The following is a 21,251-nucleotide window of genomic DNA, read 5'->3' on the forward strand; positions in this document are numbered from 1 at the left end:
TGATGAGGAGCTGCTGAGTGAGTCACTGCCCGTGCTGGCACCGAGCGCTGGGGACGGGCCAGATCCTGACGCTTGGCAGGAAGAGCGGGAGGCAAAGGAGGAAAGGAAACTCAGGGCCAGGAGCTCTGCAGAGCTCACCCAGCCAAGGGGGCTGGGCTGGGCTGCAAGTGCAATCCCAGTTAACCATTTCAGTGCCACTGCACCCAGGGAAGGGCTGGAGCTGTGTCAGGGCAGGCTCAGGTTGGATCTCAGCCAAAGGTTCTTCCCCCAGAGGCTGGTTGGGCACTGCCCAGGCTCCCCAGGGCAGTGGGCACAGCCCCAAGGCTGCCAGAGCTCAGGGAGGGTTTGGCTGATCCTCTGGGGCACAGGGGGTGACTCTTGGGGCTGGGCCTGTGCAGGGCTGAGGGTTGGACTCCAGGACCCTTGGGGGTCCCTCCCAGCTCAGCACATCCCATGATTCAGTGTTCCCAGCCTCACTGGGGCAGTGTGAGATGGGCTGGAGGGGAGGACAGAGGAGGTGTCTTAGGCAGGAGGTTAAAAAGGGTTTCCTTCTGTCTTCTTTTTGATGATTTATTTTTTTTAAGGTTGTTGTTCCTGATCTTCCTCTGTCCCAGAGTGAGCACTCCTGGCTCCACATGGGGAAAGGTCCTGAGCAGCTCAGGATGGTTTTAACCAGGATGACTCTTCCTTGGATCCCTGTCTTAGTCCCTTGCATGAAGATTGAGGGCACACCTTGAGTATGAGGATTGGAGGCTGCACCTCAGGTCCCAGTTCTGGGACCTTCATGACAAGAGAGACGTGGAGGGGCTGGAGCATGTGCAAGGAAGGGAACGGAGCTGGGAAGGGGCTGGAGCAGCAGGAGCAGCTGAGGGAGCTGGGGGGGCTCAGCCTGGAGAAAAGGAGGCTCAGGGGGGACCTTCTGGCTCTGCAACTCCCTGACAGGAGGGGGGAGCCAGGGGGGGTCGGGCTCTGCTCCCAGGGAACAAGGGACAGGAGGAGAGGGAACGGCCTCCAGCTGTGCCAGGGGAGGGTCAGGTTGGATATTGGGGAAAATTTCTTCCTGGAAAGGGGTGGTCAGGCACTGTCACAGCTTCTCAGGGTGGTGGTGGAGTCCCCATCCCTGGAGGTGGCACTCAGTGCTCTGGGCTGGGGGCAAGGTGGGGATGGGGCACAGGTTGGACTCGATGGGTGGGAGGGCTTTTCCATCTCGATAATTCCAGGATTCTGAGCTGGAGGGAGGCTGTCACCAGCTGTGTGGAACACAGCCGAGCAGCCCCTTGGGAGAGACGTTCATGAACATGGATTGAAGCCCCAGGGCCCAGGGGGACCACATTCCTGAGGCAGACTGACAGCTGAGCCTCTGCTCTGCCCGAGGTGTCCGTGCTCCTGCCGGTGACCCCTGGCTGCTCTCCTGAGGGGTGACTCTGCTCACAGGGTTGGTTCTGAGCTCTGCTGCACCATCTCCCGTTCCACACCCGCTGGCACCACGGCTGTGAGCCCTTCTTCCACCACAAGGGGCCCTTTCCTCCTGGGAATGCTGCTGGGAAAACATGGCTCAAGGCAGAACGAGCTGATGGGGGGAAAGTCCTCCTGGTGTTCCACCACCAACAACATTAATGTGACTGTAGGGAAGGGCCCTCCTGGATTCTTCCTTCTTTTTTCACATCCTGTAGTAGGAAGAGGAAGGAATTGAAGTGAGTTCTTGCTAAATGTGAAATCCAGCAGGACTTGGAATGTACTGGGAATCTTCTAAGTGCTGATATCTAATCTGGACACCTGTGACAAGTCTGGGTCCCCCATGCAAAGAATTGATTCTTGGCCACTTTAAGGTAATAAAAAAGAAACGTGGAGTCTGGTGGACCAGATTTTGAGTGTTTTCCCCATTTCTCAACAGTTCCCCTTTCTTTGTCCTTCAGGAGCAGTTGACAGCCTTGTACTCTGTGTTATTCACCGCTCACCACTGATTAATGGGCCCCTAATGCCATTACTTGTTTCATTATCCAATCTGGGAGATCAGTCATTATCTAGGAATAAAAAAAGGCCGTTTTTCACTGGCATTAAGTGGTTGGCTGGAGGGGTGAAGTGCAAGGTTCGCTTTTCAGAACAGGAGCAAGCCACTATTAGGGAGAAAAACTGCAGTGAAAGTCATCTGTGAGTTTGTATTGCCCAAGGAGTGGAGCTCAGCTATGGAGGAGGTGTTGCCAAACACAGAGATAAGGAAGAGAGTCCAAAAAAAATTAGGACTGTATCAAGAAGGTGCTCTCAGAGGGTTGAGAATAACAATAATAATTGGAATTAATAATAATAATACACCTTGGAGGTCAGAGCTCGGGCTGTGGGTGCTGTGCAATTACAGACAAAACAGCAAATAAATTGTTGCTTCGAGTTCTCCTCCTCTGTTGGGAGGAGAGGAGCCAGACGGCGGGTGACAGATGGCAGGGGCGGGGGGTGCCGGCAGCTGGCACGGCGAGGGCACGGCTGGGGCACCGGCAGGACCGCGGCTGGCACGGGGCTGGCACAGGAAGGATGACAAGGGGCATATGTGCATCACCTGGGGGCACCAGGGCCAGCACAGGGCAAGGGGGAAAGGGCCTGTTCAGAGTGTAAGGAGAGGCTGAGAGGGTTTGTTTGATGTTGCAGGGTGACTGAAGGCATAAAATCATGGAATGTGCTGAGCTGGGAGGGACCCCCAAGGATCCTGGAGTCCAACCCTCAGCCCTGCACAGGCCCAGCCCCAAGAGTCACCCCCTGTGCCCCAGAGGATCAGCCAAACCCTCCCTGAGCTCTGGCAGCCTTGGTGCTGTGCCCACTGCCCTGGGGAGCCTGGGCAGTGCCCAACCAGCCTCTGGGGGAAGAACCTTTGGCTGAGATCCAACCTGAGCCTGCCCTGACACAGCTCCAGCCATTCCCTGGCTGCTGTCCCTGGTCCCAAAAGGAATCAGGATGGTGGGTCAAACAGTCCAAGCCATGAAGGGTCCTGGCATGGGCACAGTGGCTTGTCCTGGATGCAGAAAAGAAGGAGAGGTGTGTCCCTGGTGGTGGGGAAGGAGTGCAGCCCGTGCTGGTGATGGACAGGAGCTCAGGGACATGGCACACAAGGTGTGGGTCAGACTCAGAGCTCTTGTGTGTCATGGCTGGAGAAGAGACACCTCCCTGGGGCCTTGGAGGCTGGGGGTACCTGTGGTGGGTGCCCTGCAGAGGGACCTGTGTGGCCCTGGCTCATTGTGCTGTGCCAGGTGGTGGCATCACATCCCTGGAGCACGGGAGCACTGGCTGGACCAGCTCCCTCCCAGGGCAGTGGGCACAGCCCCAAGGCTGCCAGAGCTCAGGGAGGGTTTGGCTGATCCTCTGGGGCACAGGGGGTGACTCTTGGGGCTGGGCCTGTGCAGGGCTCAGGGTTGGACTGTATGGTCCCTCCCAGCTCAGCACATCCCATGATTCAGTGTTCCCAGCCTCACTGGGGCAGCGTGAGATGGGCTGGAGGGGAGGACAGAGGAGGTGTCTTAGGCAGGAGGTTAAAAAGGGTTTCCTTCTGTCTTCTTTTTGATGATTTTTTTTTTTTGAGGTTGTTGTTCCTGATCTTCCTCTGTCCCAGAGTGAGCACTCCTGGCTCCACATGGGGAAAGGTCCTGAGCAGCTCAGGACGGTTTTAACCAGGATGGCTCTTCTTTGGATCCCTGTTTTGCTGCCTTGCACAAAGATTGAGGGCACACCTTGAGTATGAGGCTGCACCTCAGGTCCTGTGTCCAGTTCTGGGCCCCTCATGACAAGAAAGTCATTGAGGGGCTGGAGAGTGTCCAGGGAAGGGAACAGAGCTGGGAAGGGACTGGAGCACCAGGAGCAGCTGATGGAGCACTTGGCTGATCCTCTGGGGCACAGGGGGTGACTCTTGGGGCTGGGCCTGTGCAGGGCTGAGGGTTGGACTCCAGGATCCTTGGTTGTCCCTCCCAGCTCAGTAGATCCTGTGACCCAGATATCCCATGGGAGGGAGGTGGGCACACGCTGGGCAGGGGCTCTGTGCTGCCGTGCTCCAGGCTGGCACCGGTGGCACTGGGCTCACGGCATCACACGTGGATGTTTGGAGGTGCATTGCCAGCATCTTCCCAGCGCTCCTGAGCCAATCCCTGTGGATGCTGCAGGTCTGGGCTGCAGCTGGAGCCAGCCCTGGCTGCTCCACTTCATCTGTGCCAACCCTGCCCTGCAAAACACCCGAGCCAATCGCCCTTGCCCCCTGGCAGGAGCAGAGCTGTGTCCCAGAACGCAGCATTCCCATGGCATTTCCACATTCTCTGCAAAGCCAGCTTTTATTTCGAACTGAACATCTGTTCCAGATGTGGCTACGCTGCCATTGTTGTCCTGCTCCTCACTGAAAGGCTGCCATGAATTATTGAGAGATGGGCTCTAAATAAATGATAAAGCGGGACCGTGCCTGCGCTGAAGTTTTTTTCTGTCCACCCCTTCCAGAGTCACACTCCGGGCTTTGATGTCCCCATGATGAGCTCACCCAGCGCCCAGAACCTGCCAGCTCACCCTCCTGATGGGGCTGATCGAGGAGCGAGGAGAGGGGCAGCCCAAGCATGAAGGTGGCCGAGGGGACGAGTCTCCCGGGGAGAAGGAGAAGGAGGAGTCGCAGCAGAGGATGAGACAACCCGAGTTTCCCTCCTGGCAAGTGCTTTTCTCCTCTCAAATCCCCCCTCCCTGGCGGGGGTTGCCTGCACAGGGCTGGGAGGGGGGGTGCCAGCTCCCAGGGCTGGGTGGTGGGGATGGTGGTGGGGCTGGGAATGTGCTGGGGATCTCACAGCCAAAAGGATTTGGAGCTAAAATCCCGGAGCAAAACCTCACAGGGAGTGAACACAGACATCCCCACCCCATCCACGGGCACATGATACGAGGGCAAGGGCACTCTGGGGCTGAGGGTCCAAACCACCCTAAACCACTGTGGGTCCAAAGCAGCCCCTCCTTTTTTTGCTGGCTCTCCTCTGGGAAGTCCGAGTGGAATTTTGGAAGCCTGGTAGCCTTGGAAATTGATTTTATTTAAATTATTGTTTCTTTTTTTTCTTCACCATTTTGAAAAATGGCTTGACTCACAGTTGCATGAGGCTGTGGGGACTCGCAGCAGACCATCTGTTTCAGCTGTTAGCAGTCATTAATTTTTTCATATTTTTTGCTACTTTGGAGACACTTTGGGAGAAAAAAACCCCATGTTCTCGATGGCATTGGAGGACTTCAAAGTCACTAACGTTTTTTTTTCTCAGAGAGACAATATACAGGGAATGCATTTGTTATAAAAGAGTTCCATTTTTATTGGGCTTTCTAGATGGGGAATTTGTCTCCTGTGGACATGCAGGAGGACAGAGTGTTTATCTGCTTTTCTCCATGAACTTGGCTAAACCTGCACTGCAATGCATGTTCTGAGGAGTATTTTTCTGGGTTAAATCTAAGGCAGAAAGGCTTTTATTTAAACAAAAAAAAACAATACAGGGAGATTTTCTTTTAAGCCACTCCGTTTCTGGAACTAAGCACTTCCTGATTAAATCAGCCGTATTGTCTCCAGTTATTCTACCCAGAAACTGGAAAATTACTCAACTCCTTTGACAGGTGCTCCCAGCTGATGGCTCAGGTTTGTGGATCGAGTGCTGGGGCATCTGGCACGATAAATAACAGGACAAACTCCTCTTCTGACGCCGCCCACCCTCCAGCCTGGGCACGTTTGCCCTCGTGCCCGTCGGTCCCTGAGCCAGCTCCTCTCGAGGTGCTGCCTCTGAGCCACTGCTGGAGGGTTAGTTCAGCTCAGCAAAGCCCTGGAGGGCTGTTCCCACCAGGGCTTGGTGTGATGGGAGCCCACCAGGGCTGGACCTGCTTCCCCAGGGCTCGAGGGGCCCCGTCCCGCCGGGTCTGTCCCAGGGGTTCCCTCCTGCTTTCCCTGAGCTTCACGGGAGGTTTGAGGTGCAGCAAAACAACCTCCTTGATTTTAGCAGGGAGTGACAGGACAAGGAGAATGGTTTTAAACTGCCCACAGAGCAGGGTTAGGTGGGATATCAGGAAGGAATTCTTCCTGGGGAGGGTGGTGAGGCCCTGGCACAATTTGCCAGTGTGGCAGCTCGAACATCCCCCAGACTGCAGGTTCTTGGGACCTCGTCCCACCCGAGGAGAGATGGAAGAAGGACGTTCATCCCTCAGCCCAAGCAGCTTCACTCATTTCTACCCTGGGTTTGCCATCCTGAGAGAACTGCTGCTCCCAAAAACGGGATCACAGAACGGTTTGGGGGGGAAGGGACCTCAGAGATCAACCAGCCCAACTGGTGATTCAGCCATTCCCACAGGGAATGGCCTCCCACTGCCAGAGGGCAGGGTTAGATGGGATATTGGGAAGGAATTGTTCCCTGGGAGGGTGGGGAGGCCCTGGCACAGGTTGCCCAGAGAAGCTGTGGCTGCCCCATCCCTGGAAGTGTCCAAGGCCAGGTTGGAGCAACCTGGGCTAGTGGGAGGTGTCCCTGTGGCAGGGAGTGGGATGAGATGAGTTTTAACCCTTCCAACCCAAAGCATTCCATGATTCTGTGGATTATAAATCATGACACAAGATTTAAGGGGTGTTGGGAAATGGAAGAAGGTGCAATATCTTGCATGGAATTAAGTGGTGGGAGATGGTGGCAGCTCCTCCAGAGGATGCTGAGGCCTTTGTCCAGCCATGAAGCCCTGGGCTGGTACCGGGCAGAGCAGAGAGCTCTGCACTGGGCTCATGGTTGTGCTGGTTTGGGTTGTGCAGCCCTGAAAGGATGTAAAACATGACCCAGGAACCTCCCAACCTGCTCTTGAGGCTGATGATGGCGGGAGGAGGCAGCAGGATGGAAACAGAGTGGCTTGACCTGCCTGTGACACCTGGGAAGTGACAGCCAGAGAGCTGTGGAGCATTTCCAACCATCCATTAGGGCTGAGGCTTTCAGCAAAATTACAAATGTGTCCTGGAAAAGGCTCCTTGGAGCTGGCCAAGGAGCTGATCCTGGGGTTGGGAGTGGGAGCTGCTTCTTGGCAGCTGCTCCGGGGCTGCACCCAGTTTGTGCCAGTGCAGAGTGAACTGGCACCAAGGGACGTGTGGGGTGGTGGGTCCTCCTGTCCCAGTGGTAAACCCCAAATATCCCTGTAGGGCAAAGCAGAGTCCATAGGACATGCCCTGAGAGCTCAACATCAGCTCTGTGTGATCCCACATGAGTTTCCAAGTATGGATTGGATCCACCTCTTGTCCTTTTCCAGGACATGTCCCATCCCTGCTCTCCTTGGAGCTGGCCAAGGGACACAGGTGGGTCCTCCTGTCCCTCTGCCTGTGGCACAGGATGGTAAACCCTAGATATCTCTGTAGGGCAAAGCAAAGAGTCCATAGGACGTGCCCTGAGAGCTCAACATCAGCTCTGTGTGATCCCATATGAGTTTCCAGGTATGGGTTAGATCCACCTCTTGTCCTTTTCCAGGACATGTCCCATTCCTGTTCTCCTTGGAGCTAGCCAAGGAGCCATTCCCATGGCTGGGAGTGGGAGCTGCTTCTTGGCAGCTGCTGTGGGGCTGCACCCAGTTTGTGTCAGTGCAGAGTGAACTGGCACCGAGAGATGTGTGGGGTGGTGGGTCCTCCTGTCCCAGTGGTAAACCCCAGATATCCCTGTAGGGTAAAGCAGAGTCCATAGGACGTGTCCTGAGAGCTCAACATCAGCTCTGTGTGATCCCAAGTGCATTTCCAGGTATGGGCTGGATCCCCCTCTTGCCGTGTCCCACCCCTGTGTCTCCTGCTCTCATTTTGTGCCCCGGGTGAAGGGGCACAGCCAGTGCCCAGTGGTGCTGCCAGCAGAAGGTGGGAGGATGAAAGAATTCACATCTGGACGCTCAGAGATGTTTGGGGACTGCGTGGTTTTCATTTGAGGCCTTTCTGTTGTCGATTGAGTTAATTAGAATTAAAAAGAAGAGGAAAAAAAAGGAAAGAGAAGCAGGCAGGATGGCAGGACTGGGCTTTGGTTTGGCTTTTTTTTTTTTTTAATCAGAGGCCTGGCTTAGAGTGCTACAGAGCCAATTTTCATTTTGAAATTTCCTCTCATTTTCATTTTAAGGCTCCTCCAAAAGAATTTCGAGCTGCAAACTGGAAGGAGGAGGTGTTAGACTTCGTAAAGCAACCCTCCAAATCTGTGAATTGACTCGAAAAACACCTTCTGTTTTGTCCATTTTCTGAAAAGTCAATTTTCTGGACAGGCTTTCTGGGGCTTGGATTGAGGTTTGTAGGTTTGATGAAGAGGGAGGAAGGTGATTAGAGGTCCTGGGGGGTGCCTTATGTTCTTCATGCCCTGCTATATGTTGGCTTTTTGCTCAGGTGGCCCCTGAGACACCCCACTCACAGCACAGGGCACAGCCCGAAAACCCCCGCCCAGATCCCGAGTCAGAGGGAATAGTAGGAAAAAGAAAGAAATAGTAGGAGAAGAAAGAAATAGTAGGAAAAAAAAAAAGAAAGAAATAGTAGGGGAAGAAAGAAAATACCAGGAAATTTGCCCATTAACACCCCAGACACAAAAGTCTCAATGGAGCTTTTTCCCCCCTGAACCAGCTCGAACGTCTCTGCCTGATGGGAAGTCTAAAAATAAGCCCTGTTCTCCACAAACAGCTTAAAGATGTTGAAAATGAAAAGCAACAAAGGCTGGAGAACGTATGAGTCATTAAATTACAGGGCTATCTTTCGAAGAGCAAAACAAAACACACACCAAAAAAAGCCCCTCCTTCCCCCCCACCCCAAGCCCTCGCTGCTGCAATTTGTCGGGAGTTCTCTTGGCTTTGCTTTGGGGCTCCCTGCCCATGCAGACACTTCGGCTGCTTTTTGTGGGCTCAAAGGGCTGAAACCTTCTCCATTTTCATGGCCTGACGTGCCAGAGCTGCTCTGGAGGAATAAAAAGAGGAAAAGCAGGCTGCTTATGAGCAGGAGGGGCTTTTCTCCTGCACACGGGCGTTTCTGTTGAGGTTTTTTGGGGAATGAACCTCCCTGGATGGGGAGCCTTCTGGCAGGGAAGGGTGTCAGCTCACATTCCCCTTGACAGCATATCCTCTGGCCCCAGAGAAGCCACAAGTGTTTGGTCTCCCAGCTGGGAGCAAGCAGGTTTTTTTGGGTGTGATCACATTTGTCTACAGCTTGAGTTTCGTTGAGATAATGCAATTAAATGGAGTTCTGGGTTGGTTGAAGGGGTTTTTTTTTCCCCTTCCTGAAGGTCTCATTTCAATGAGCTCCACTAGGGTGGACTCTGTTGCAAAGCTGAAGCTTTTTTAGCATTTGCAGATGAGCTCAAATCAAACTCTTGGCGTTTGGGGATGGACTGGAGCCAAACCTGTGCCTACATCTGATGTTTGCAGCCAGCCCCAATCTCCCTAATAGGCTGAGCTGAAACCTTGGAGCCAAGCAGATGGTGGGGCTGGAGATGCAAATCTGCCAGTGCTGCTGCAGCCTAGACCTGCTGTTGGGGTGTGTGATACCCTCCCTGGGGTCTGGAGGATCCAGGAATGGGTTGGGTTGGAAGGGACCTTAAAGCTCATCCAGTCCCACCCCCTGCCATGGGCAGGGACACCTTCCACTAGCCCAGGTTGCTCCAACCTGGCCTTGGACACTTCCAGGGATCCAGGGGCAGCCACAGCTTCTCTGGGCAACCTGTGCCAGGGCCTCCCCACCCTCATCATCAGCACTTTCATCCCTCCTCTTCCTCGCTGTAGGGCAGGGAGGAAGGGCAGGATCTCTGGGAGACCCTGGCCTGTTTTCCCGAGTCCGTTGTGGTCCAAACTGGCTCGTTCCGAGCCCAAAAAACCCACTGATCAATAAATCAGTTGCCTGAGTTGGCAGGCCCAATAAAAGCTGTGCTCAGTGATCATAAATCCTGGAGCAGAGCTGGCTCAGCGGTGATTTAATCTCGATATTCCGTTCGGAAATGCGCTAATTAAACTCCAGGATAAAGCAGCCGGAGCGAAAAGGAGCCGGATAAAAGAAGTAAAAATAAAAGTTTCTCCTGGAATAATTAACCATCATTAAAACATGAAAACCTGGGCTAGGGAGCAATTGTGTGCCTTCCACAAAGCGTTTCATCAGAAATAATGGGCTGAAATGAAGCAATGCTAAAAATGAAGGCTGGAAGTTGAGAAACTTATCCCACTCGTGAGACCCATTAGACTGGGAAATGCTTCTGAACCCTCCCCAGGGAGTGGGGGAGTGGCTGTTTCTCAGGATATTTGAGATTGGACTGGACAGAGCCCCCTCCCCAGCACTGTGGGGGTGACTGCAGACCTCCTGCTTCAATGGACCTTCCCGAGGTTTCATTGCAGAGGGCAAAGCAAAGCCCTTTAAACCCAGTTGAGGACTTTCTTATCTGAGGGACCTCTAAGTTTGACCCCACCGGCCTCACATTTAGATACAAGGGATATTTTGAAGGCACCAGCCTCTTCTAAAACCATCCCCTGGCTTGCCCTGCCTCCCCTTGGACACCCAATTCATTGCTGCCGATTCACGGCGCGTTCGCTCCACATCCCAAAACGAAACCCTTGCCCTGCCTCTGTGGCTGTGGGTTTGCTGAGCAGCTCCCTGCGAGCTGGGAGGGACCCAAATTCCATCAGCCTGACTGGTGTGCAACGGCCTGATAGCAAATTACATCAAGGGCTAATCCACTTGTTATCAGAGTGACAGCTCAGCGCTGGCGGTGACAACTCCGGCCGGTCCCCACCAGCCACCAACCTGCCCTGCCTGGCGTAATTCTCTTGTGTGATGCTTTGGCACATTAGTATTATATTGTCTCTCACTGTATCATTTTCAGGAGGGTGATGTGAATCTCACAGGGCTCATTCCTGAGGCAGCTCTTTCCTTCCCTCTCCCACCGCCCCCCCCGGAGCTGCCGTGGCACCCAGGACGTCCTAAAAACAGAGGGGGTGACACCATCAGCTCTGTATCCTAACAAAACAGAGGGGGTGACACCATCAGAGCTGTATTTTAACAAAAAAACAACAAGAGAAAAGAGCCACGGGCTGCTCTTATTTATGTGGACACAAGTTTGGAGAGATCCTGGATCTATTTAGGGATTAATGAGGACTCGGTCGTTTAACGATTTTTAATAATAAATATATAAACTTAATGGATTTTCCAGCTACTGTTTTCAGCCATGAATGTTGGAACCTTTTTGGGTTAATGTTTTCCAGAGCTGGAGGAAAGGAAATTAGCTAAAGGCAGGGAATAATGCTCACAAATGAGGGGTTTGGCCCCCGCTTCACTCGCATGAACAGCTCAGATGGAGCTGAGGGAGTGGCAGGTGAAAGTTTCCTAATGGACCAAGATAAAAACAAAGAAATGAATAAGTAAAAGGATGAGAAGAGATTGATGTGAGTCTCATCCTGAAGAAACATTTGGTCCCATCATTCACCTTCCACTGCTGCTGTTGAGGGCCAGGTTGCTGGGCATAGAAATGAGAATAAATTAATAAAAATGGTTAAATTGCGGGTTTTAACCAGGCCTGAGGGTTCATAAGGGACTTGGACCATGGCTAAATTCCTGAATTTCCATCCAGGCCCAGGACCTGGGGAGCAGGGAGTGTCCAGGCACTGGGCAAGGGGCACCAGGATGCAGAAATGCCATCCTTGGGCAGGACAGCTGAGCTGGTGAAGCACAAAGAGTTTAATTCCAATGGGGATGGGATTTGTATTCACACAGGGAGCAGGGCAAGCAAAAATCCCTCTGCCCCTGGTTCCTGAGCTGGAGATCATGTTCCTTCTGATGGTAAAATCCCAGCGTGGGGAACACTGTGACCCACGAGGCTGAAAGGAGGGAAACGGGAAGGATTTTACATCAGAAAAGTACAACAGAGACAAGATGTGAATTAAACACCTTTGAGCCATAAAATCCACACTCTGAAGGCTTTGTTTGATGCCTTACACGACTGTGGGAGTGTTGCTGTCGGTGACGGGTGTCTCTCCAGGCTGTTTTCCAGATCCAATTGAGGCAATTTTAGATGTGTTGGGTTCCCATTAAGACTCTCCTGCAGTCAGCTGCTCTCCCAGCACAGCAGCTCGCCATGTTTTTAACCCAAATTGGCTGAATTGTCTGAATTTCCCCCCTCTGGTGCAGCTCTCCCCACGTTTGGAGGGTTCAGTGACCCGAGGAGTGTGTGCCTCAGGTGCATTCCCAAAGGGACTGCAGAGTCAAGCAAGATCCTCGGAGCTCTGGGAACACACTGAAGGTGACTGCAGCAGGGAAAGGCTGTGGTGGGAGTTCCAGCTCAGCTGAGAAGCCCAAGGAGGTGCTTAGCAAGCCAGGAGAGGTGCATTCCTTCAGGCACTTGTTCTTTCATGATGGAGAAGCCCAGGAGCCTCTGGACTTGTCAGAATCAGTGATTTGGATCTCCCTGCTCTGCTCCTCTGCCTTCAGCATCAAAGAGAGGGTCAGGCAGGCTGGGGGGGACACTGGGTTCAGGGAGACACACAGGACACACGTGCAGATGGGGTTTCTTCTCCTCCACTGCTGTTGGTCAAGAAGTCCAAGAGGTTGTGGCTCATATCAGCCCCAGTGTGGCCAACAGGACCAGGGCACTGAGGTCACTGTGCTGGCACTGCTGAGGCACCACCTCCAGTCCTGAGCTCAGTTTGGGGCCTTTCACTTCAAGGAAGGTCTTGAGGGGCTGAAGCGTGTGCAGGGAAGGGAACGGAGCTGGGAAGGGGCTGGAGCAGCAGGAGCAGCTGAGGGAGCTGGGGGGGCTCAGCCTGGAGAAAAGGAGGCTCAGGGGGGACCTTCTGGCTCTGCAGGGAGGAGGGACCTGGGGGTGGTCGGGCTCTGCTCCCAGGGAACAAGTGATGAGAAGAACCACCAGGAGAGGTTCAGGTTGGATATTAGGAAAAATTTCTTTATGGAAAGGATGATTGGGTCCTGGCACAGCTGCCCAGGGGAGTTATCATCCCTGGAAGTGTTCAAAAGATGTGTGGATATGGCACCTGGGGACATGGCTTAGTGGTGGGCTTGGCAGTGCTGGGTTAATCATTGGACTTAATGATCCTGGAGGTCTTTTCCAACCTTAATGATTCTGTGATTCTAAAAAAAGGATCTGGCAGCCGAACCCCCCTCCCTGCCAAGGAGAGACCTGGAGAGCCTTTGGAGAGCCAACTTCCCGAGGGGCTCAGCCCCACGGGAGCGATTCCTCCCCGGGGTTTAGCTCAAGGAGCGTTTGGACGATGCTCTGGGGCACAGGGTGTGACCCCGGCGATGGGCCCGTGCAGGGCTCAGGGCTGGACTCGCCGCTCCTTGCGGGTCCCCCCGGGCACGTTCTGTGCCCCCGCGATCCTTGGGGTCGTGCCTTTGCCCGGAGGGGCGGCCGGAGCAGGGCGGGCCGGACCCTCCCGGTGCGCGCAGCATCCCCGGGGGGGTTCGGGGCTGGAGGACGGGGAGGAGGGGGCGGCCGGCACCGAGGCAGCGGCGATGAAGGGGTTATGGAGGGGGGGCCCTGCCGCAAGGTTGGCCGCGGCGGAGGGTGGTCCCAGCCGGGCGCTGCGCCGCCGCCCTGGCCGGGGGTGCCGGGGGGAGCGCGGCGCGGCGCGGCGGGGCTCGGGCTGCGCTCGGGGGGCTGCGGGGGCCATGGGGCGCTGAGCCGGGGCTGCCGCGCCGCGCCGCACCCCTCCTCCTCCTCCGCCAGCACCCCCTCCTCGCCTTTCGTTTCTTCGCTTGTTTTCTTCGATTCCATCCGTTTTCGTGGGGGTTTTTTATATATACATATTTTTTTTCTCTCTCTCTCCGCCATCCTCGCCGCCCAGATCTCTCTCTCTGTGCCTCCTCCCTCCTTTGAATAAGTCGGCTAAAGGAGAGATCTGGAGTGGGGAGGGAAGGGGGGGATAGTGGAGCCGAGCAAACCTGTGGCGGAGGAGCCGGCGGGTGGAGAGGTGAGTCGAGGAGGTGGCGAAGGATGGGGAGCAGCGGGTGCCCCCCAGGCGGGGAGGGGAGGGTTGGGAGGGAGCCGGCTGTGCCAACGCAGTGCCCTCCCCTGCCCGGCTGGGGGGCTCCAGCGGGGACCGACCTGTTGGGGGGTTCATCCCACCCTCCCAGCGCGCTCAGACGGGGCGGGAGCTGCGCCGTCCCCCGCGGGGCACAGCGGGGTCCGCGGGCGGCCACGGGGGGTCTGCGGGTGTGGATGCTCGGGATGCTCATCCCCTCCAGGCGGGAACACTCGGTACCCCGTCCCCTGGCGCGTGCGGCTAATTCCCGGTTTTCCCTCCCCTCTCCTGGGCTGTGTGCGGCTGTGGGCGCACACACGGGTGTTTGTGGAGTTGCCATGGAGCAGCAGAACAGCACTTTTGCTGCCCAGAAAACCTTTTTTTCCTAATTTCTTGGCCCTCTCCCGGTTCGCGCCGTGGGTGATGTAATGAGAGCTCGGTGTCTATGCGGTGTCCTGCTCCTGTGGAGTTCCACAGGAATGGAGAGCCCAGAGCAGAGGGAGCAGCCGCCATCTGTTTGAATAGATGGGTCCTAATGAATCTGTCAAAACCAACAAACGTCCTCGACAGAGGAATTTGGCCCCAAACACCTCCTGATGCCGCTGTCGGCAACCAAAAGACTCCCGGAGCGAGTCCTGCCTGTCACCCAGCCCCTGCTCGGAGCTGTAATTTATTCAGCCCAGCCCGCTTTTATTTCAGCTCTAATTTCAAGCCCGGGTTTAACACCTGATTTGCAGCGATTGCCTCCTGATTTCCCCACCGAAGGGCTGCTCTGAGGGTGGCTGAGCTGCCGCTGTGTCCTGAGCGTGAGCTGTTCCTCCTGTTACTCACCAGCAGCTCAGACCTTTTCCACCCACCAAGTTTGAGTGTTTCCCGGGGAGCAGCCGCCTCCCCCCGAGCACCCGCCGCGCTGTGTCGCACTAATTCGCCGGGTGCCTCACAAGCTTTGTCTCTCAGTGGCTTTTGGAGAGTGTTGGAAGTCGTCAGGATCCAGATGGGCTCCGTCGGGAATGCTAGCGGGACGGGAGCGGCGCTGGGAGCGGCTCGCTGAGCTCTGGCCGGGCTGGGCTTGCCTGGAACTCCGCGGGAGGAGAGGTGTGTGATCCTGTGTGGCTTTGCCGGACTCCAAGAGGATCTGCTCGGTGCCTGGGAAATCGAATTCCCTCATTGTTCAGCTGTAAAATAGCTGCACCAGGCCGTGATTGGCAAAGGACTGGATGCCCAGGTTGCTTACATCACGTAGGCAGCTGCCACCGAAATGACACACTTGATTGAAGGCCAAAAGAACCATATACGTAACTGCCTGTGATTAAGCTCCATATGATGCCTCAGAGCAAGTAAAAACCCCTCCTTCATCTCAGCTTGCTTGTAACGAGACAGCCGTTGCAGGGATATCATTTGGGTCATGTTGTGGCTTTTGGGGGATTTTTTGGGGTTGTTTTGGGCTGGGTTTTTTTTGCTTCTGGTTGTAAACTTCCATGACCTGCACCAATCTGCTGTTGCACCCTTGCGTGATGCCCCATGAGAGCCTGGTGCTGTAGGTGTGCTGGTAGCTGGGAATACAGATTTTATCAGGTAAGAGCTCCCAATGCCATCTTTTTATCAAGGAATATTCCAGCTGGCTTCTTCTGGGGCGGGAGAGGGTCCTTGCATGTGCCCTGACCTGCGTGTGCGTGCGCTGGGACTTTATTTCTGGGAAGGGTTTGGTAGGGGAAGGTTCATCTTTGCAGTTTTGGGAGTCCTGGTGGGGGTTAACTGTTTCCTCAGAGGATGCACTGGACCTGTAGCCAAATCCTCTCTGCACTGCACCTGTAGATAAAGGCTCTGCTCTGGCTGCAGGGAGGTGGTCTGGGTGTCTCCGGGCAGAATCCGATCGGGAGGTGAGGGGTGGGGAAGGGTGGTGGATCCCGGCCAAATCCTGCTCCAGGTGAAGCTTCCAGCTGGTGTAAGGACTTCAGGGGTCTCTGCAGGGAGGGGTCTGCCCTGCAGGAGCTGGGCTCTGCTCCTGTGTCCTCAGTGGTGTGCAGAGCTCACCTGGTTCTCACAACACCTCCCTTAACTTTCCGGTGGGGCAGGATCAGGCCGGGGCTCGATCCCGCAAACGGATTTCAGCAGGGGACAAAAGCACTTTGCAAGCCCTGCTGTCGAATCCCAGGGCAAAACTTGGCTTGCAAAGAGGAGGGGTGGGGGGGGGAAGCAAAAACCCACTTGAAGGGAAATAGCTGGCCCAAATTTAACCAAAACCTCCTTCCTGCCCTGTCTTGGCAGGGTGGGGAGTCGGGGTCGTGCCTCCTCGCTCCGAACTCACACTCTTCATTGTCATGCAGGTTTTGTCCAATCATAATGTGCTGGAGGATTGTGCTGATGCAGCTTATTCCTACCAGATCATGATAGATAGATACATAAATGTAGATGGATTTCCAAACAACATTTTGGTGGCTGCTTGTCCAGGCTTTCCTTCCTCAGCCCAAAGCCCAGCCCAGTGTCGGGCTTTAAATGGCTGGTCCTGTGCGTCTCCCACAGCCTCCAGAAAACCTCCCCCTGTAAGTTCAACTGCAATGCAAGTCTTCTCATTGTGTTTTGCTTTAAAAGCCTGGCTTGACCCATAGCAAGATGATGGTGTTGTGCATGTTTTACCTTCCAGAGTTGTCGTGAACCGGACAAAAAGCCCACTGAGAAACTGCTGGGCTTAGAAATACCAGCAAACATCCTTTTAGCCCATTTGTGCACATGGAACTTTTATTGATCCGGCATGAAATATGGCAGGCAATCTGTTAGGAGATGGAAAACGGACCAGGCAGAGCCTTTTCAGCAAATGTTGGGGATGCTGAAAGGGTCTGAGAGCGCTCATTTTAACCAGGTGCCTTCTTAAGGTAAACTGAAAGGATTTTTTTATGAGTCAGTTTTATTCAGTTTTATACAGTCCCCAGCTAAGATACATTGGTTAATTCAGCACTTAACTGGGGGGATTGATCATATGGAGAAGCTCTGCAAGGCTGGGAGGGTTTCATTGGTTTTTTAACCTGTGAATGTGGTTAATGTTAAAAGTGTAAGCACAAAACTAAAGTAAATGCTGGGTATTATGCAATAGTTCTTGAGCTATCATGGAAAGAGGGCAATAGAAACAAACTGCTTTACAGGTCTGCTTTTAATTAAATGCAGCCTACTTTGATAAAAGCACTAAAATGTGAAAATGTTTCTTAGAATAAAGGCATTAAGCAGTGGCAATAAAAGCCACAGTCTGGATTTAGTTCTGTTGAACCTGAAGTCCACAGGCAGGACATGGAAAATGTGGACAAATTCAGTGGGTGGTTCTAAAACTGCCCTCTCATTCCTTGAACTTAATATCTGCTTGTGGAGGCTTGCTGGGCATGATTGCATATACATTTTTACAGCATGATAAAAGAAACCCTTAAACATCTGCACTGCATGTTGTCCTCAGGTCTGCTCACAGCTGAGGCTTCCAGGCAGCTCAGACCTCCCTTTCCCAGCCATTATTGAGCCATTTAACCTGGGTGGGGGGTTTGGACCCGTGCTGTTTGTTGCCTGTAACCTTCCCCTGCTCTGTTGGCATCTCAGCAGCTTCAGGGGGTGTCTCCTGAGGTTCAAAGTGGGGTGACAAGGGGCAGAAGCTGCCAGGTTTGTGTCTGAACCCCAGCAGTGAGCGATGCCCGGCGGCGCTGGGGGAGCTGCAGGTTCAGGGCTTTCTGAGCCAGCCCTTTTCCTTCCCCTCCTGTTTATTGAAGTCCTTCCCCTCCTGTTTATTGAAGTCCTTCTCCGTGGTCTCTGCAGAAGGGGGTTGGATATTTAGAAATGCCCCAAGCCCCCAAATGAGGCTGCTTTGCCTTTTAAATCGCTGCTGGGTTTGCCTGTGGTCACTCAGGTCCCGGAGGACCCTCGTGTGGGATGACACAGGTGCCAGTGCTGTGGGCATGTGTGTGCAGGGAGAGCTCCGTGTGCCAACAGTTTCCTTGGGATCTCTTTATCCTGGATGCTGGCACATTAAACATTAATGTGAGCGAGCCTGAGGAGCTGGAACATTGTCCAGTTGAGGGAACGGCCACCACTGACATCCTACACCAGCTCCACTTCGGCTTCGTTCCTTCCTAACCCAAATTCCCTGGGTTTGGGCTCCTCCCTGCCCAGGTCTGATCCTGCAAACAGGTCAGTAGGGCAGAGCCTCCCTGAAGACGAGGATCCTCTTTAATGAGCTCCTCTGCACCCTCCTCTGTTTGCAGGACCGGGGCTGTTTGCTCAGATCCCAGAAGGGTTTGAGGGGTCTCCTCACCCTACAAAGCCTCAAACAGCTGAGCACACAGCTCAGGGGAGCACTGCTGCCCCCACCCTGTCCCACTGCAGGTAACTGGAGTGGCTGTGGCTCCTGAGGGGGAAGAGTGTCCCATGGGCACGTGTTTAAAACCTGGGCGTGTTTGTGCTGCTGATTGGTACCTCCTCAAAGGGTTTGAGGACGGGTCCAGAGGCTCCCAGGGATGTCACAGTAATGTGTTCTTTGAGGTATATTTATATATTCAGCCTTGATCTTGGATACTCTGCTCTGACCCCTTTTAAAAAGTGGTAGTTGAAGAAAAATGGCCTCTCCACACTCTTTTTTTTCCCCCTGCATGTTGTTGACCTCTTCCAGGGCACCGATATCCCCCTGGCACATCAACTACTATGCAAATGAGATTCCAACTAGTTGATCAACCCTGCCAGGTATTAAGGTTGGGAACAGCCAGCCCCAAAAGCAAATCCCAGGAAAAAACAAGCAAAAGAAGTCTCCAGAACTGTTTCCAATTATTCAGCCTCGCTGCTTCTCCTTGTGTTTCAAGAAGAAACATGTAAATCTCTCCGGGTCGAGCTTGTTTACAGAGTGCTTGTGGGTTTAAAATCCAGCCAGCATCAGGTTTCTGTTGTACATTTCCTGCAAATAAATGCTGAAATAAAAATAAGGATGCTGTAATTTGTGCCACCCCAAGAGCTAAATATTGTGCTCCAGCAGGAAATGAGCGTTTGGATTTCTTGGAGCAGCTTTACTATTCCCAATCTTCCAAAGACCAGGAGCTTGCAAGGAAAGAAGCACAGACTTATATAGACTTGGGAATTAAGGCTGTGGATGATGAGGTGCTCCAGCATGTGCTCAGATCTGGCTGAATCCAAGTGCTTCCCAAATCTTATCCCTTGGAGAAGGTCCACTCCCAGTGGATGCTCATGTAGGGGGGTCACTGAGGTTTGGGGGTTAGTTACAAACTCTTGCCATAAACAGCTAAATAGTGCAGTGGTTGGTGTTAAACAGCTGCTCTGGATGGACAATGGATAGACAGGTGAATGGATTCATTCCCAGGTCACATTTGCCAGTAGTGCTGCAAGTCCTGTGTGTCCAGAGGCAGCTGATACTCCCAGTTTTCTGCAGGAGAGAAATCCTGAGCACAACAGTCTCTGAACCCGCTCTCACCACAGCCTGGTCCTGGTTTAGTGCTAGTTAATAACCAGCCTGGAAGTGGTTCTGGAAGCTTTTCGTTGGGACAGGTCTTTGTTTGGGTCAGCTGACCCTCTCCCAGCAAGAGAACTGGGATTCTCTTTGTGAATTTGGATCCTCTTTGTGTGAATCTGGGTCCTCTTTTCGTGAAACTGGATCCTCCCTGTGAATCCAGATCCTCACTGTACATCTGGATCCTCCTCTAAAGCTGGGCCACCCTATGTGCTTGAAGACACTTTTCCAAGGAAATTAATAGCCCTGAATGTTTGCAGTGGGGAAGTGCTTGGAGTGTGCCTTGGCTGGAATCTTACACTGAGATCCACCTCAATTTATATGAGAGTTATGGGTGCCCTCATCTCTTTAATTACCTTCTGCTCATTTATACGTGTTGGTGGCTCCAGTTCTCAGAGCTCCCAGGGAACTTTCTGCAGGAACCATCAGCTCTTGCTTTTAAAAACCCAACCCTCACCAGATGTCTGAAAGCCTATTTTATAGGAGAGGACTCCCATATTTACTGGGAGTAATTAATTGTCCCGTTAAAAACCCTAAATGTTTTGGCATTTCATTAATAATACGTAACCAAGAGGCTGTTTGGAGTGTGTTACTTTGTTAAATCCGCTGTAAAAATGGTCATTATTGATAGATTTCATGTTTATAATTACTCCTGGGTGACGCACTGGGCCTGTTATGAATAATCCATTGTATATTGTTTTCGGAACTCAGATGTTTGCTCAGCGTGCTGGGGGTGCCAGGAATCGCTGCTGCTGCTGTCTCCCTGCCTGATTTACGCCTGGGAAGGGAACTGGACACGAGTAAATGAGCAGAAGCTCAGAAAACTCCCCTCCAGACACACTCAATAAGCAAACAGCAGTTGTGAGCGGAGGAGAAAAGGAGAGCAGGGAGATGTGTGAAGGGGATGCACAAGAACATTTCCTCCCGGCCTGGCCGTGCTCTTCAGCTCAGCTAAAAGCTCAGGGAGGCTTTTTTTCCCTCCCTGCCAACAAAGAGCACCATCAGTTAGTTCTTTGCGATCTTCTCGTGTTCTGCTCAGAAAAACACGAGCCAAGTGTTGCAGAAAGAGAGAAAGCCGAGGTTTTTGTGTTTGAGCAGCCAGGACAGCAGGGGGGGTCGGTGTGACGGGCTGGGAGGTGTGGGGTGGGGGCACAAAGCCTCTCCTGCACCTCTGCCCTCAGCTGCTCGCTCATTTAAACCTCTCGGTGTTGACTTTGTCGTCCCCCCGTTCCCGGAGTGCTGGGGGAGCCGATCGCAGCCTCCCCAGGGGCAAAGGTTTCACTCCCAAACTGATTCTTTTCGTGTTTCCAGGTGAATTATGAGAAGGGGAAAAGAGAGGAAGGTTTGGAGGGTTTTGTTGTGTGGAAGGGAGGAAGGTTTGGAAATTTTCTGCCGGAGAGGAGACATGAGCACAACAGTCTCTGAACCCTCCCTCACCACAGCCTGGCCCTGGTTTAGTGCTAGTTAATAACCAGCCTGGTGGTTCTGGAAGCTTCTTGTTGGGACAGGTCTTTGGGTCAGTTGATCCTCTCCCTACAAGAGAACTGGGATCCTCTTTTTGTGGATCTGGATCCTCTTTTTGTGAATCTGGATCCTCTTTTTGTGGATTTGGACCCTCTTTTTGTGGATTTGGACCCTCTTTTTGTGGATTTGGATCCTCTTTTTGTGAATCTGGATCCTCTTTTTTGTGGATCTGGATCCTCTTTTTGTGTATCTGGATCCTCTCTGTGAATCTGGATCCTCTTTTTGTGGATCTGGATCCTCTTTTTGTGGATCTGGATCCTCTTTTTGTGGA

At 53.3% G+C, this 21,251-nt stretch overlaps 1 protein-coding gene across 1 annotated transcript in view; it reads left to right on the plus strand.

Moving 5' to 3' along the window:
* Positions 1 to 4,464: 4,464 nt before the first annotated feature.
* Positions 4,465 to 21,251, plus strand: part of LOC113993675 (calcium-binding protein 8) — a gene marked incomplete at its 3' end in the record, with an annotated part of 72,229 nt that continues 55,442 nt past the window's right edge. Inside the window, exon 1 of the mRNA XM_039389754.1 lies at positions 4,465 to 4,665. Coding sequence (XP_039245688.1) covers positions 4,538 to 4,665 — 128 coding nt within the window. The remainder of the gene's footprint in view (positions 4,666 to 21,251) is intronic.

This window comes from Pipra filicauda, unplaced genomic scaffold (genome assembly GCF_003945595.2).
Source record: "Pipra filicauda isolate LSUMZ 115617 unplaced genomic scaffold, ASM394559v2 scaffold764_size103947_pilon, whole genome shotgun sequence".
NCBI classification, from domain to species: domain Eukaryota; kingdom Metazoa; phylum Chordata; class Aves; order Passeriformes; family Pipridae; genus Pipra; species Pipra filicauda.